Source organism: Lycium barbarum, chromosome 12 (assembly GCF_019175385.1).
Source record: "Lycium barbarum isolate Lr01 chromosome 12, ASM1917538v2, whole genome shotgun sequence".
NCBI classification, from domain to species: domain Eukaryota; kingdom Viridiplantae; phylum Streptophyta; class Magnoliopsida; order Solanales; family Solanaceae; genus Lycium; species Lycium barbarum.
Window position 1 is genome coordinate 93,181,605 of NC_083348.1, and position 14,292 is coordinate 93,195,896.

General features: G+C 35.9%; 3 protein-coding genes across 5 annotated transcripts; 2 read left to right on the top strand and 1 right to left on the bottom strand.

Moving 5' to 3' along the window:
- Positions 1-916: 916 nt before the first annotated feature.
- Positions 917-1,852, top strand: LOC132624661 (uncharacterized). The gene has a single exon (XM_060339405.1). It carries the CDS (start codon positions 917-919, stop codon positions 1,850-1,852), a length of 936 nt encoding a protein of 311 aa, XP_060195388.1.
- A 5,457-nt stretch (positions 1,853-7,309) lies between these two features.
- On the top strand, positions 7,310-8,215 carry LOC132624662 (uncharacterized). The gene has a single exon (XM_060339406.1). It carries the CDS (start codon positions 7,310-7,312, stop codon positions 8,213-8,215), a length of 906 nt encoding a protein of 301 aa, XP_060195389.1.
- Positions 8,216-10,780: 2,565 nt separating this feature from the next.
- On the bottom strand, positions 10,781-14,008 carry LOC132622746 (large ribosomal subunit protein uL6m). Of its 3 annotated transcripts, none has more exons than XM_060337409.1 (2): positions 13,856-14,008; positions 10,781-11,355 (listed from the first exon to the last, which is right to left on the bottom strand). In XM_060337409.1, the coding sequence occupies exon 2, from the start codon at positions 11,332-11,334 to the stop codon at positions 11,026-11,028; it is 309 nt and encodes a 102-aa protein (XP_060193392.1). In that variant the 5' UTR covers positions 11,335-11,355; positions 13,856-14,008; the 3' UTR covers positions 10,781-11,025. The 3 variants fall into 3 exon arrangements, with proteins under 3 accessions (XP_060193392.1, XP_060193391.1, XP_060193393.1); XM_060337408.1 differs by having other exon boundaries at positions 13,843-13,999; XM_060337410.1 differs by lacking the exon at positions 13,856-14,008 and adding an exon at positions 12,886-12,908.
- Between the last annotated feature and the right edge of the window lie 284 nt (positions 14,009-14,292).

The following is a 14,292-nucleotide window of genomic DNA, read 5'->3' on the forward strand; positions in this document are numbered from 1 at the left end:
CAAAGTAACTATAATTGAGAGATTGAGATTTGAGAGAAAGATGAAGAAGAGTGAATTGGTGTGAATTAAAATGAAAATGAAGAAGGGTTTATATAGGGGTGGGGATGGGTTAAAGTGTTAAAAAAAAAAATTGGGGGCCAAAAATTAACAAAATGACCGTTTGGCAACGGACATTTTTGCAAATGGACCGTTGCCAACGGTCCATTAACGGACACTGTGCGGCGGCCCAACGTTTTTTTTTTTTTTTTTTTAATTTTCACCGGTTTAACCGGTCCGGTTCCGATTTTACCGGTTTAACCGGTTCCGGTTTCCAAAATATCGGAACCAAACCGGTAATAAACAACACGGTTAACCGGAACCGGTTAACCGGTTCTACCGGTTCCGATTACCGGTTTTAACCGGTTAACAGGTTTAGTTGTGTGCTTGCCTCCCAAGGGGTTTATAATGTCCTGAACCACTCTATCTATTACCCCAAAATATCATAACAACAAATATACGAGGATTCATTTAATTTAATTGGTTTAAATAAAAAATGCGACCCGCCAAAATATAAGAGTTGGATCAACTTTTAATATGAAGCCCATTCAAGCACCTTATTTTAAGGCCCGATCCAATTAAAATATATTGCAACTTGCAAATCCGTAAACTCGTGGACGTGGTAATTAATTATCTACCATATTTGAATTTTAGTTCTCAAGCAATTAGGAAATGGGAAACCGAAATCGAAAAGGAAAAAGAAATAACGTGATTGCTTGATGACACTATGCATATAAAACACAAGAAATCCTAATCCAACACAAAAACTAAGAATCAAACCTAACCTTTGTCTCTATAAATTCAAGTCCAAGCTGCACGAATAGTGAAACTCAAACTTTTCATAAACTATATTAAAAATTTGATTAGTTAATTTCATCAAATGGAGCCATCCGCTACCTGTGAAATTTGTGTGTTTCCTGTATTTGATGATAATGGTTTAGGAGGTTGTCCTGGTGCAGCCATTGCAGGCAACGATTTTAACTTGGAGATTAATGTAATTGTCAAGCATACTTACACTTGTGGTGAGAGCACTGCGGACGAGTTAATTTGTGATAATACGTTTTCTTGTAAGTGCAAGTCATTATCATGGGATGAAATTGACCAAACGCTTTTGGAAACTGATTTTCCTTATCCATTAGAAAGGATTAAGTGGGATCCTACTGAGAAAATTTTGGAGAACAAGGATGATTTAATCGAACAAATCTTGGAGTTTGTTCATCAGAATATTGTTACAGGTTCTCCAGTCGAATATTTGGATGAAGTTTATGTGAGCCTGGTATTTGTTAAGCAAGTGTCCGTAACTCCTCAAGAATTTGAACTTACGAAAGCAAGAATTCTTGCAGTATGGAGAGAATATTGTGAGGAATTAATTCGGAGAGAAGTGTATGACAAGATCACGCGATCGGGAAGGGAATCATCTTTGTACGAATGCTTAAAGTGGATAGAATGTTGCATACAAGATACTGTGAGCGGCACATCTCAGGGGATCAACTGTTTTGATGAGAATGACGAAAGGGAATTAATGCAAACTCTTATTGAGGAAGCTAGGAAGGCATTTAGGTTATTGCCAGAAGTAAGATCAAGAGTTCAATGCTTACAGAAAGTAAATCTGCCAAGCGATGATGATGAACTGACTGCAGACATATGTTCCATATGCATGGAGAAGTATTTACCTGATTCAGAAGCATACAGCATGCCTTGCAGCCACACTTTCCATTTTGACTGCATTGAGACTTGGCTGCTTAAAGATCCAAGTTGTCCTATGTGTCGTTACAAGTTGCCACCAATAGAGTTAGAGGCGGAGCTGGAAAATTGAAGTTTGTGAGTTTGTGCATTCTAAAAAAGACAGCTTACTAGATTTTTCTAACTATACATATAGAGTTTGGGCCAAACCTATTGGGTTAAGCAGAAATCGTAAACTTCACTGAAGCTCCGCCCCTGAATGGAGTTGAAATAGTAGTTCTGTCTCTCTTGTGAAAAATGTATCTTTTGCTTTTTATAGAAAGGTTAATTAGCTACTAGAGTTGTTAATAGGGGCCTGGCACCCGACAACACTTCTTTCTTTTTTCTATAGAGAAACTTCATATTTAGCTTCAAAACACTTGTATTCAGAATGCATGATTGAAATTAAATTAAAGATACATAACTTGGAGAGATTTAGTAGGGACTCTCGCACGTCATTTGCTTTATACTTTAATATTCCACTTTAATTTGTATTCCAGGTACATTAATAAAATGGGAAAATGCATAAATAACCCCCTCCCCCCTCCCAACGTATACTCGGATTAATTATGACGCATCCAACCTTTACGGACAACCTATTACCCCCTAGCCTTATTTTTTCAGTATTTTTGTGGCCTTTTAGGCTGACGTGGCACCAAAAAAAATTATAATTTAAAAATAGCGAGTGAAAGCAGTAAAAATAGTTTTTATATTTTAATAAAAATTAGTTTTTAAAAATTTATTTATATTTTATCCTCTCACCCACTTCCACCCTCCCTTTCTTCCACATTTCAATTGTTAAAGCTACTAATTGCAATTTTTCAAACCCTAATTCTTTATGCCCAATTGTTAAAGCTTCCATCTTTATTGATTTTGGAGAAGATTTAACTTAGTTGGAGACCAACAAATGCTAAATGTGAGTCCTTTATCACCACCATTATCACTATTGCCACGTCAGCACCACCGCCATCCACCACCACCTCCACCTCCAAAATCTGTGCATTTTGCTTCGAAAACGACAACCATTGAGAGTAAACACTCTAACCACGATAAAAACAACGATAAATCTCATGGGAAATAGAAAAAGAAGGCAAATTGGGGGAAGAAACTAGGATTTATGTTTGTTGGTGTTGCTGGGTCTTGCAGGTGTGTGTTGGGATTCTTGTTGATCAAGAGATGACAATTAACTCTGAGTATTTGGTTTTGTTTCTTTGCTATATCTGTACAATCTCGGATTTTTTTTGTGTGGGGGGGGGGGGGGGGGGGTGGGAGCGCGGCCTGAAATGATGATGAAGAAGAAGAAGTGGGGTTTATGATGAAATTGAATGTGTGTGTTAATGGAGGAAGAAAATGGGTTGAATGTTTCTTGAAAATAAACTCTTTATGATTAATGATTAAATTGAATATGTGTGTTAATGGAGGAAGAAAATGGGTTGAATGTGTGTGTGTTAATGGAGGAAGAAAATGGGTTGAATGTGTGTGTGTTAATGGAGGAAGAAAATGGGTTGAGTGTGTGTGTGTTAATGGAGGAAGAAAATGGGTTGAATGTGTGTGCATTAATGGAGGAAGAAAATGAGTTGAATGTGTGTGTGTTAATGGAGGAAGAAAATGAGTTGAATGTGTGTGTATTAATGGAGGAAGAAAATTGGTTGGTTAATTTCTTGAAAAAATATTTATGATTGATGAAAGAAATTAAATGTGTGTGTGTTGATGGAGGAAGAAAATGGGTTGAATGTGTGTGCATTAATGAAGGAAAAAAATGGGTTGAATGTGTGTGTGTCAATGGAGGAAGAATATGAGTTGATTGATTTCTTGAAATGAAGAAGAAGAAGGGTTTAGTGATGAAGAAGATAAAATTAATGGAGGGTTTAATGGTTAATTAGAGGCTAATTAGTGTAAATATAATTAATAAAAGAAAAATCAAATGAAAAAAAGAAAGGAAAAGTAGCACCAATGTGGCAGTGACGTGGCGCAGATGTGGCGGAGAGTGTGCATCACTCTCCACTGTGCAATTGGGCATTAAAATTTTTTGGTGCCACGTCAGCCTAAAAGGCCACAAAAATACTGAAAAAATAAGGCCAGGGGGTAATAGATCGCCCGCAAAGGTTGGGTGTGTCATAATTAATCCGAGTATATGTTGGGGGTGTTTATGTATTTTCCCTTAATAAAATCATTAATCCATTACTTCATGAAAACTTGGATGAAATTTAACATAAAAAAATCATGTCGTAAAAGCTCTCATGAGTTTTCAAATACAAACATGGTATCGCAGTGTATAAAGTAGATGAATTCAACCTATTGTCCATGACAATATATTGCAGAATCAAAGATGACCATAAGTTCATAGGCAGAAGGGAGATCGAAGACATAATAAAGAAGATGAAACATACTTCACTTCAAGTCTTCCTTTGTATATGTCACCAAACATAATCAAAAGTAGACATGCATTTTAGACTATACAAGTAGACAAAAATCAATCAGAATTGCAAATTTGTATTTGAAAACTGCCTACTCAGACAACCTAAGATAATTAAAACCAATGAAAACAAATACTTTGCATTTAGAGCATTTGATAAAAGTGTGGAAGAACTGCCTGCAATCAAACATAGATGTAACCGAGCACAAATACACATTTCAATCTACGATTAATTGTCCTACAAGAGATCAATCAGAATAGTCTAAAACCCCTGAGATAGATCCCCAAAAATGTAGTCGTACCCGTGTCAGATTCTTCAAAGAATGTACTACTTTTTGAAGATTCGACATGCATCCATCCACATTTTTTAAGAGTCCGAGCAACACATAGCCTAAGATCATACACTAAGGTAAAATCAAATACCCATACTTCTCTATGGAATTACCATACAATTTGTATTAGCTCTTCGTTACTCTTTACATTGATTAATCTTCCATGTTTCCTTTTCCTCTGGAGTTCTGCCATGCCTCTGTTTTTCTTCTCCCAAGAGAGCAACCAACTGAAAAAGAAACAAACGGATAAAGAAGAAAATTGAACTTTGCGCACACTAAAAAGAGATTAAGTTTTATGTATTGATACCACAAAAAAATGTTACGATTATAATATTTACAAAGTAATTAAATTTCAGATAAAATTTTATAATAAGCAGTATTAACTATTTAACATATGTTTTACGGTATGTATATATGTATATACAAACTATGACTGTGCAATGCACGGGCCTAACATAATTAATTTGGTTACTCAATTTAGTTAGTCTTTATGGTTTGTATATTTTGCAAAAGATACTGCGATTTTCCGTAGTGAGTCTTCATATTTTTTTTCTTTTCCTCTTATTTGTTGATGTTGTGTTCGCCCCTCTTGGACACTTATATATATTAGAAATTTTTAGTAATGTGACCAAGTAATATGGGACGGAGGGAGTACTTCATTTATTAATTCTTAAAGAATATGAAAAGTCAAAAGAGAACAAGTAAAAGTGCACGGAAGAAATAAATGTGTCGGAGAATTAAAATTGAAGTGCATACGTGTATATATTAGAAGAGAATAAATATTCACTATTATGACATATGTCCACGTGGGATAAAAAAGTAGTTGGCTAAAGTATACAACCAAGAAATATGGGATGAAGGGAGTACTTCATTTATTAATTCTTAAAGAACGTGAAAAGTCAAGTATAATAATGTGGCTAAGTAATATGAGATGAAGGGAGTACTTCATTTATTAATTTTTAAAGAATGTGAAAAGTCAAGTAATGTGGCCAAGTAATATGGGACGGAGGGAGTACTTTATTTATTAATTCTTAAAGAATATGAAAAGTCAAAAGTGAACAAGTAAAAGTGCACGGAGGAAATAAATATACGTCGGAGAACTAAAATTGAAGTGCATACATGTATACATGAGAAGAGAATAACTATTCAGCAAGAACGTGAACAGTCAAAAGTGAACAAGTAAAAGTGCACGGAGAAAATAAATATGTGCCGAAAAATTAAAATTGAAGTGCATACGTGTATACATGAGAAGAGAATAAATATTTAGTACTATGACATATGTCCATGTGAGATTTATTAATTCTTAAAGAACGTGAAAAGTCAAAAGTGAACAAGTAAAAGTGCCGGGGGAAATAAATTTGTGTAGGAGAATTAAAATTGAACTGCATACGTCTATACATGAGAAAGGAATAAATATTTAGCAAGAACGTGAAAAGTCAAAAGTGAACAAGTAAAAGTGCACGGAGGAAATAAATGTGTCGGAGAATTAAAATTGAACTGTACACGTCTATACATGAGAAGGGAATAAATATTAAGTACTATGACATGTAAATATTCAGCGAGAACGTAAAAAGTCAAAAGTGAACAAGTAAAAGTGTACATAGGAAATAATTATGTGTCGGAGAATTAAAATTGAAGTGCATACGTGTATACATGAGAAGAGAATAAATATTCAGAACTATGACATATATCCACGTGAGATTTATTAATTCTTAAAGAACGTGAAAAGTCAAAAGTGAGCAAGTAAAAGTGCACGGAGAAAATAAATTTGTGTAGGAGAATTAAAATTGAACTGTATACGTCTATATATGAGAAAGGAATAAATATTCAGCAAGAACGTGAAAAGTCAAAAGTGAACAAGTAAAAGTGCACGGAGGAAATAAATATGTCGGAGAATTAAAATTGAGGTGCATACGTCTATATATGAGAAGGGAATAAATATTAAGCACTATGACAAATAAATATTAAGCACTATGACATATGTTCATGTGGGATAAAAAGAAAGCTGGTTAAAGTGTACAAGTTATATAGCTTTTGGTACAAGCATTCATTGCGTGTACAATTTGTAAAGCTTTGGATACAAGTAGGTATTGCGGTGTTGGTCCCTCTTAGCCACTTATATATAATAGAATATATAACTTAAACCAATTAAAAATAGGAGTACCAATTTTCATTTTTATTTTTTATATTTTTTTTTATTACATAGGGGTAAGGGAAAGAAAAATGGGGGAGAGGATTACATGATAGGGAACATACCCCATCAAAAGATGAACGTACATGTAGCCAATCAACTGAGCTACCAAGATCGATCCCGAGTACCAATTGGATTTAGACTTGTGATTAAATGTAGGCGTTGGAGTCAATCAACGAGTTATTAGTTATCACTTAGCTAGTTCAATTTTATATAACTCAGGATGATTTTTTTTACTTAATCTAATTACCAAGAAATATTACCGTGATAGTAAAATTACTACCGTTGAAATGGGGTTTGACTTTTAAGTAAATATAAATGGAACCTGCCAAAATATAAAGTGTATATCAACTCTGTCCATTTAAGCTTTATTGTAGCACACGGACGCGTGGTAATTAATATTACTGTATTAGGAAGCTTAGTTCACAAGTATTTTGGTAATGAATCCGAAAAGGAAAAGGAAAAGGAAACGAGCCAAGTCCTAATCCTACACAAAAACTGAAAATCAACCCTATAGAAAGGAAGTCTTTTTTTCTCTATACTGTATATACTAGTCCAGTGGAAAAACTGAATATTCAGAACCAACAATTTAGCTTTGATTAGTTTCATCAAATGGAGCCATTCGCTGCCAGTGAAATTCATGTTAAACCCCAACTTTATCATAAAAGAAGTCCTCCTAGTCCAACCATCTCAGGTAACAATTTTAACTTAGAGATTAATCTACTTGTCAGGCACTCTTATACTTCTGGTGAGAACATTATCGAAGACTACAACTTTGGTACTAGGTGGGCTGATAAGTACAAGTCATTATCATGCGATATTGTTGACAGAGTGCTTTCTGCAACTGATTTTCCTTATCCATTAGAAAGTGTTAAGTGGGACCATACTGAGAAAATTTTGGAGAACAAAGATGATCTGATCGAACGCATCTTGGAGTTTGCTCGGACGGTGCAGAAAGTTACACCTCCTTTCCAAGATGACGATACAGTTTATGTGAGACTGATATTTGACAAGCAAGTCTCCGTATCTCCTCAAGAATTTGAACTTACCAAAGCGAGAATTGTTGCAGAACAGAATGAAAATCGTGCACAACTACTTTGGGGAATAGTTTATGACCAAATCAAAGGATTGGGACACGGATCATCATCGTTGAATGAAGAATTTCAGTGGCTACAAGCTTACATAGTAGAAATTGTGAAGGGGACAGCTTATTGGAGCATGTATTATGATGAAAATTTTGAAAGGGAACTACTACAGTCTTTAGTTGAGCAAGCCAGGAAGGAATTTAGGTCACTGCCTGCAGTAAGAATGATGCAATTCTTACAGGGAGTACATCTTCCAGAAAACGAATCAACAGACATGTGTTCGATATGCATGGAGAGGTACTTACCTGGTTCAGAAGCATACAGCATGCCTTGCAGCCACAGTTTCCATTTTGACTGCATTGGGACTTGGCTTCTAAAAAACCCAAGTTGTCCTATGTGTCGTTACAAGTTGCCACCAATGGAGTCCAAATAGAAGTCATCTCTTTCTTGTAGATGTATTTTAAGATAAACCTTGTAAACAAACGTGTCTTTGCTTTTAACAAAAAGATTCTTGTTATTGAAATTGTTAGTAGGGTGTTGGCTCCAGCCAACACTCTCTTCCCGATAGAGAGACATCATATGTAGCTTCAACATACTTGTATTCACAATGCACGACTGAAAGGTACATAAGTTGGAGAGAGTTTATACTTCCTCACATCACTTGCTTTATACTTCCGTATATCACTTTGTATGCCAAGAGTTTCTAACCGCATTAACAAAATTATTACTTTATGAAAACTTGGATGAAATTTAACACAAATAATGTCGTAAAAGCTCTAATAGGTATTTAAATACAAACATGACATTGCAGATTTGCAGTATATATAAGCCAGATGAAATCAACCTACTGTTAATGATAACTTCAAAATCAAAGATGATAAGTTTATAGGCAGTAGGGAGAGGATAAAGAAAGCAGTACATACTTCATTTATTAAATATACATATACTAGTAAGAAGATGCCGTGCAACAGCACGGCCCAACACCAAAAGAATGTTGTTTTAAGATATTCTTAAATTTGTACTTTCAAAATGAAAACCTCTTTGCTCTTAATTTGTAACTTTTTCATTAGTATAAATTTAGATCTCCTCCTACGATACACTTTGTTAAAATTATAGTGTAATACAGTTTTCATAATCATAAATTTAAATTGAATAAATTTTTCCTTAAAGATAAAAAGCAATATAAACTTGTACAATATAAAATTTAGTGATGTATTTTTATTAGCTTTAGTATTTACAATTATTTTCAATACATTGCTCAAAATTTTGGATGCAATAGCTGATTCAACTTTTCTCTAAACTTTGTGAAATATTAACTGTTTATAATAGTATGATTCTGAAGAAGTACTCAATAAAGAAATACCACAAAGCTGGATATAAGTTATGCAATGAAAAGAGAGAGACGAGTGTTCAACATCATTTAAAGAAGCTGCAAATGAAAGTGTAAGATAGAAAATTCGGCCCACATTGTCAAAAAGTGATAGTTGTAAAAGCTTGCAATTACAGCGTGTAGCGTGGAAATTGAGGTAGGGCCCAATTAAGCAAATTCATATATACACCAGTCAAAGAGATCAAAGGCAGCACATGAAATGACCAAACTGCCTAGCCTAAGCAGGCATGTTGACGGTCTGGTCTGGTGGCTGCTTATTCGCATTTCTTACTAAGTAATGTCACCAAACATTGTCAACAGTGCACATGCATTTTAGACTATACAAGTCCGACAAAAATCAATCAGAATGGCAACTTCGCATTTGAGAACTACTCAGACAACCTAAGATAATTAACACCAATGAAAACAGATGCTTTGCATTTAGAGCATTTAATAAAATCGTGGAAGAACAATAGCCTGCAATTCAACATGGATGTAATCAAGCACAAATACACATTTTAATCTGACAGTTGTCCTACAAGAGATTAATCAAAATAGTCTAGAACTTTCACATTTGAGAAGTATTCAGGCAACCTAAGATCATACACTAAACAACAACAACAACCCATAGAAATCCCACAACATGGGGTCTGGGGAGGGTAGAGTGTACGCAGACCTTACTCCTACCAAGGTAGGACGGCTATTTCCGAAAGACCCTCGGCTCAATAAAAAAACATAAAAAGAGGTCAGATAAGGCTAAGAGATTCAAAGCAATATGGAAATGAAGTAACGCAAGCGACACAGATGACATAGAATAATCAAAGCACAGGAAATAACAGATAATAGCATAAATCAGAGCACAAGAAATTATACTACGATAATGCGACTACTAATAAGACAGGATAACGAGACTATCTACTAGCCTTCTACCCTAATGTGGGTCCTCCAAACCCTCCTATCTAGGGTCATGTCCTCGGTAAGCTGTAACTGCGTCATGTCGTGTCTAATTACCTCTCCCCAATACTTCTTTGGCCTACCCCTACCTCGTCTGAAACCATCCATGGCCAACCTCTCACACCTCCGCACTGGGGCATCTGTGTCTCTCCTCTTCACATGCCCAAACCATCTCAATCTCGCTTCTCGCATCTTGTCTTCCACCGAGGCCGCTCCCACCTTGTCCCGAATATCCTCATTCCTAATCCTGTCACTCCTGGTGTGGCCACACATCCATCTCAACATTCTCATCTCAGCAACTTTCATCTTTTGAACGTGAGAAATCTTAACTGGCCAACACTCCGCCCCATACAACATAGTCGGTCTAACCACCACTTTATAAAACTTGTCCTTAAGTTGTGGTGGCACCTTCTTGTCACATAGCACTCCGGAAGCAAGCCTCCATTTCATCCACCCTGCCCCAATACGATGTGTGACATCATTGTCAATCTCCCCGCTGCCTTGCATAATAGACCCAAGATACTTGAAACTACTTTTCTTCTGGATGGCTTGGGTACCAAGCCTCACTTCCAAGCCAGCCTCCTGAGGTGCTTCACTAAACTTACACTCTAAGATCATACACTAAAGTCCTAAGAAAACAATTCTTTGCATAGGGCATTTAATCAAACACCTATATTTCATCAACACCGTCATTCACTTATCTATAGCATTTGAAAGGATGAAAACGCTGATACAGAAAGAGTCATTGAGATGTTTAGCAACTTCTGTGACTACGGTAGAAGACCTTCAACCATTCTATCTTTTAAAGGACTCGGAGTTAGAGAAAAAATTACAATAGGAAGGATGCTTAAAAGAGAAATTGTCTAGCATCATAAAGAGAACAAAGCCCAAGCCCAACAAAGAACCATGAATAAAGGTTCTCATTTTGACTTCTTTCCCTGCTTCTTTTTTATTACTTCGTCAATGTACATAATACCTTTGCCTTTGTAAACTTCAGGAGGCTTACAGCTCCTTACAGAAGCAGCAAACTGATGTACCCTATACTTGTCAATCCCAGTGCAGCAAACTACATTGGGTTTGAAACAGAAGACACGAACTGCAGGGGGCACGGTCAGTTCAACCTCATGGCTGTAACCCAGCTTAAGGTACAAGAGACGACCTTCAGATTCTGCCCTAGCCTTGAAACCGACTCCAACAATCTTGAGAAAGCGGAAGAATTTAGCTTCCATTGCACGACTTTAATCAATCAGCTGAAACAGGAGATGACATGAAAAAAGCTACATCAGTAGGCCAAACAAGAAAAAGACCTAGACAATAATACAACAGGAACCGACCAAACAAGAAAAAAACCAAGATACAACAGGAAAATTATTTTCCACTATGGGAGGCAAGCATGCCAAGTATTAATCTGTGATTTAGGCATCTAACTTAATTGTTTGCGACTAATACTCGGTCAAAACAACTATGACTGTTTGTGTACTAGGAAATGCTATGCCACTTTGTGACTGAAAATGTGAATAGTCGCAGCATACACAAATGAAAACTGCTCAAGGAAGGGAAGACAGCCAAAGTGACTTTCCTATTTGATCAAAAGAAAGGGGAATAATTTTCTTTAGAAAGTGAGGGTGGAGGGAACAAGCAGGGGTTTCTTCCGATGCAGATATTTTTCTGAAAATTAACTCAACGAATAGATATACAACCAATTAAAAACTCGAATTATGAGCAACAACAACCATTCCTAAACCTTCTCAAGATGCAAAAGCATGGATTGAAATAGGCTATTCGATGAGAACTTGGCATGGTGAGCTTCAAGTATTACAGATTAAGCAGATTCCCGATATGTATTTTGGGTTTTGCAAACTTGTTAACTCAGAAGAAAACATTCACCACGCCCCCAGGTGCAGTAAGAGTTCAGCTAACTTGCTAATGAGTGGAGCAAGGACTTATCAACTAGCGTTTTTGGCAAAAAGCATCCCTCAACTATAACCTAAACCTAAGGTACATCCTTATACTATCACAGTGAACAAAAAACATCCCTAAACTATCCAACAACTAGCAACTTTCATCCAACCGTTAAAAATTGTTAAAAGCTTAACAGTTGACACCAGAACTCCTCAAACCGAATCTCTCGTTTCTTTCAACAAGACCAAGCCCAAAGCTTTTGGGACAAACCATCTGTTCCAACTGATCAAAACCATAGCCAAACACGCTTGATTATTACTTCCTCAGATTTCACTATGATTCATTTTGTACTTGCTATTTTTTTTATTTTTTTTTTACGATTCTTAGTGGTTGGAAGAGATTTTTAGAGTTCATGCTACTATAGGCTGGGCTGCAAAAAGGGAAAGGATGCAGAAGAAGATAATTGTGAAACAGATAAAAATTTAGCCTATTTCTGCACCTGTAGCACTCTGTGAATGTCAAAAAGAGAAACAAACCTCGAAGATATTAACACTTTATTATGACAGAACAAAAGGTTATTAAACCAAGAAAAGTTTCTGAAAAATATGAATCATTGTGACTCGCGATTACTTCTTGCTGCACATAACAATACAATGCAACCAAATTTCAGAAGTCAGAGAATCTTAATATTTGGTGCGTGCAAGGATTATATAGAAGTGGGCGAGCTCTTGTCAGGGCTATTGTGGGTTTGAGCAGAAAAGTAAGGGGATGGTGAGAGAGAGAAACACAAACAAAGACTAAGAAAGAGGAAGAAGCAAAAGGAGGTAGCACACATGAGAAGGATTATATAGCTGTATTGTCACTTTCCTCTGTTTTACCTTGTTTAGGCCTCAGATTCTCTTGTAGGTTTTTTCGACTGCCTTTCAAGAATTCCCCAACCCAGTAACAGCTTCAACGATTTCCTGCATTTCTCTCTTTAAAAGTTCAGAGCCCTCCTTTATTCCCAATCCCCTCTTTGTGTGGTTTAGTACTAGCAGTAGATCATGTAGTACTGTGTTCCTAATAAACAGTTGAGAACTTGTGCAAAATGATGGCAAAGGACAAACTTTATTATTGTGGATATCTAGCCTTCTAACTGTGATCCTCATTTGGATCAATAGGCTATTTTAACTATTCTTAACAGTTGGATTAAAATTGCTAATATTTTGGATAGCTAAGGGATGTTTTTTGTTCACTATAATAATAGAAGGATGTAACTTAGGTTCAGGGTATAGTTGAAGGATATTTGTAGCCAAAAACTCTATCCATCTATACTACGACTTAGGTATTATAACATACTCTCATTTCAGAAGCATAACATTCAAATAAATCCATTAAGTAATTTCGTCGAGCAACTTCAAGGCATGACAATCTCCAGAGAATACTCTACAGAGTAACAATTAACACTCACCAACACAGCTAGTAACTGTCAACAGCAGACTGCAAAACGAAGGAACATTTCAAGAACAAATAATATCCAGCCACAAAACTAGAAAAGTAGCCTAGCAAACAATGGTTTTTCATTGAGAAAATGACACTCTCATTTCAAAAACATCACATTAAATACATTCACAGAGGAATTTCATCTAACAACACACACGCATGACAATATTCAGAAAATCTGCTTTAGATAATAAAAGAAACATAAATTATTTTTATCAAATAAAAAGTAGAAGGACCATTTCCAAAAAAAAAAAAACATATACTTGTATATCTCTATTACGAAAGGAGACTAAGGAGCAATTCCTTGAGATGGGTAAAAGGAGAAAGTACAAGGAATGAGAGCAATATCATACCACGCTTGCTCACCTAGAGTCCACCGGAGATCTGCAGTTCCACCAGTGAGTGGAGCGTTCCGATGACTGTCGTGCACGCGAACACAGAAATGAGAAATATTTGGGCCTATACTATTTTACAAGAACAATTGGGCCTGTTACTGCTACTAGGTGCAATTCGCAAGACTCTCCCTATTTTTGGGGTGGTTTTTAATTTTTGCTCCTCAAATAGCTAGTCTTTAATTTTCGTCCTTCGCCACTTTAAGTGGTAAAAAATATCCTGAGATTTTGGATTCAAATCTCAACAGAGTATAAAATAAAAATTTGCAAGACAAGATTTCATAGCCAATTACATCTATTTGATCAAAAGTTAGACAATTTTTATATAAAGTATGCCCCGTCCGGCATAGTTTTGTAGAAATTAAATTATCATACAGAACTATGCCACAAGGCATAGTTTATATGTAGTTA

Bases quoted from the DNA above. Each gene is read 5' to 3' on its own strand.
- LOC132622746 (XM_060337409.1), bottom strand. From the start codon at position 11,334: ATGGAAGCTAAATTCTTCCGCTTTCTCAAGATTGTTGGAGTCGGTTTC.
- LOC132624662 (XM_060339406.1), top strand. From the start codon at position 7,310: ATGGAGCCATTCGCTGCCAGTGAAATTCATGTTAAACCCCAACTTTAT.
- LOC132624661 (XM_060339405.1), top strand. From the start codon at position 917: ATGGAGCCATCCGCTACCTGTGAAATTTGTGTGTTTCCTGTATTTGAT.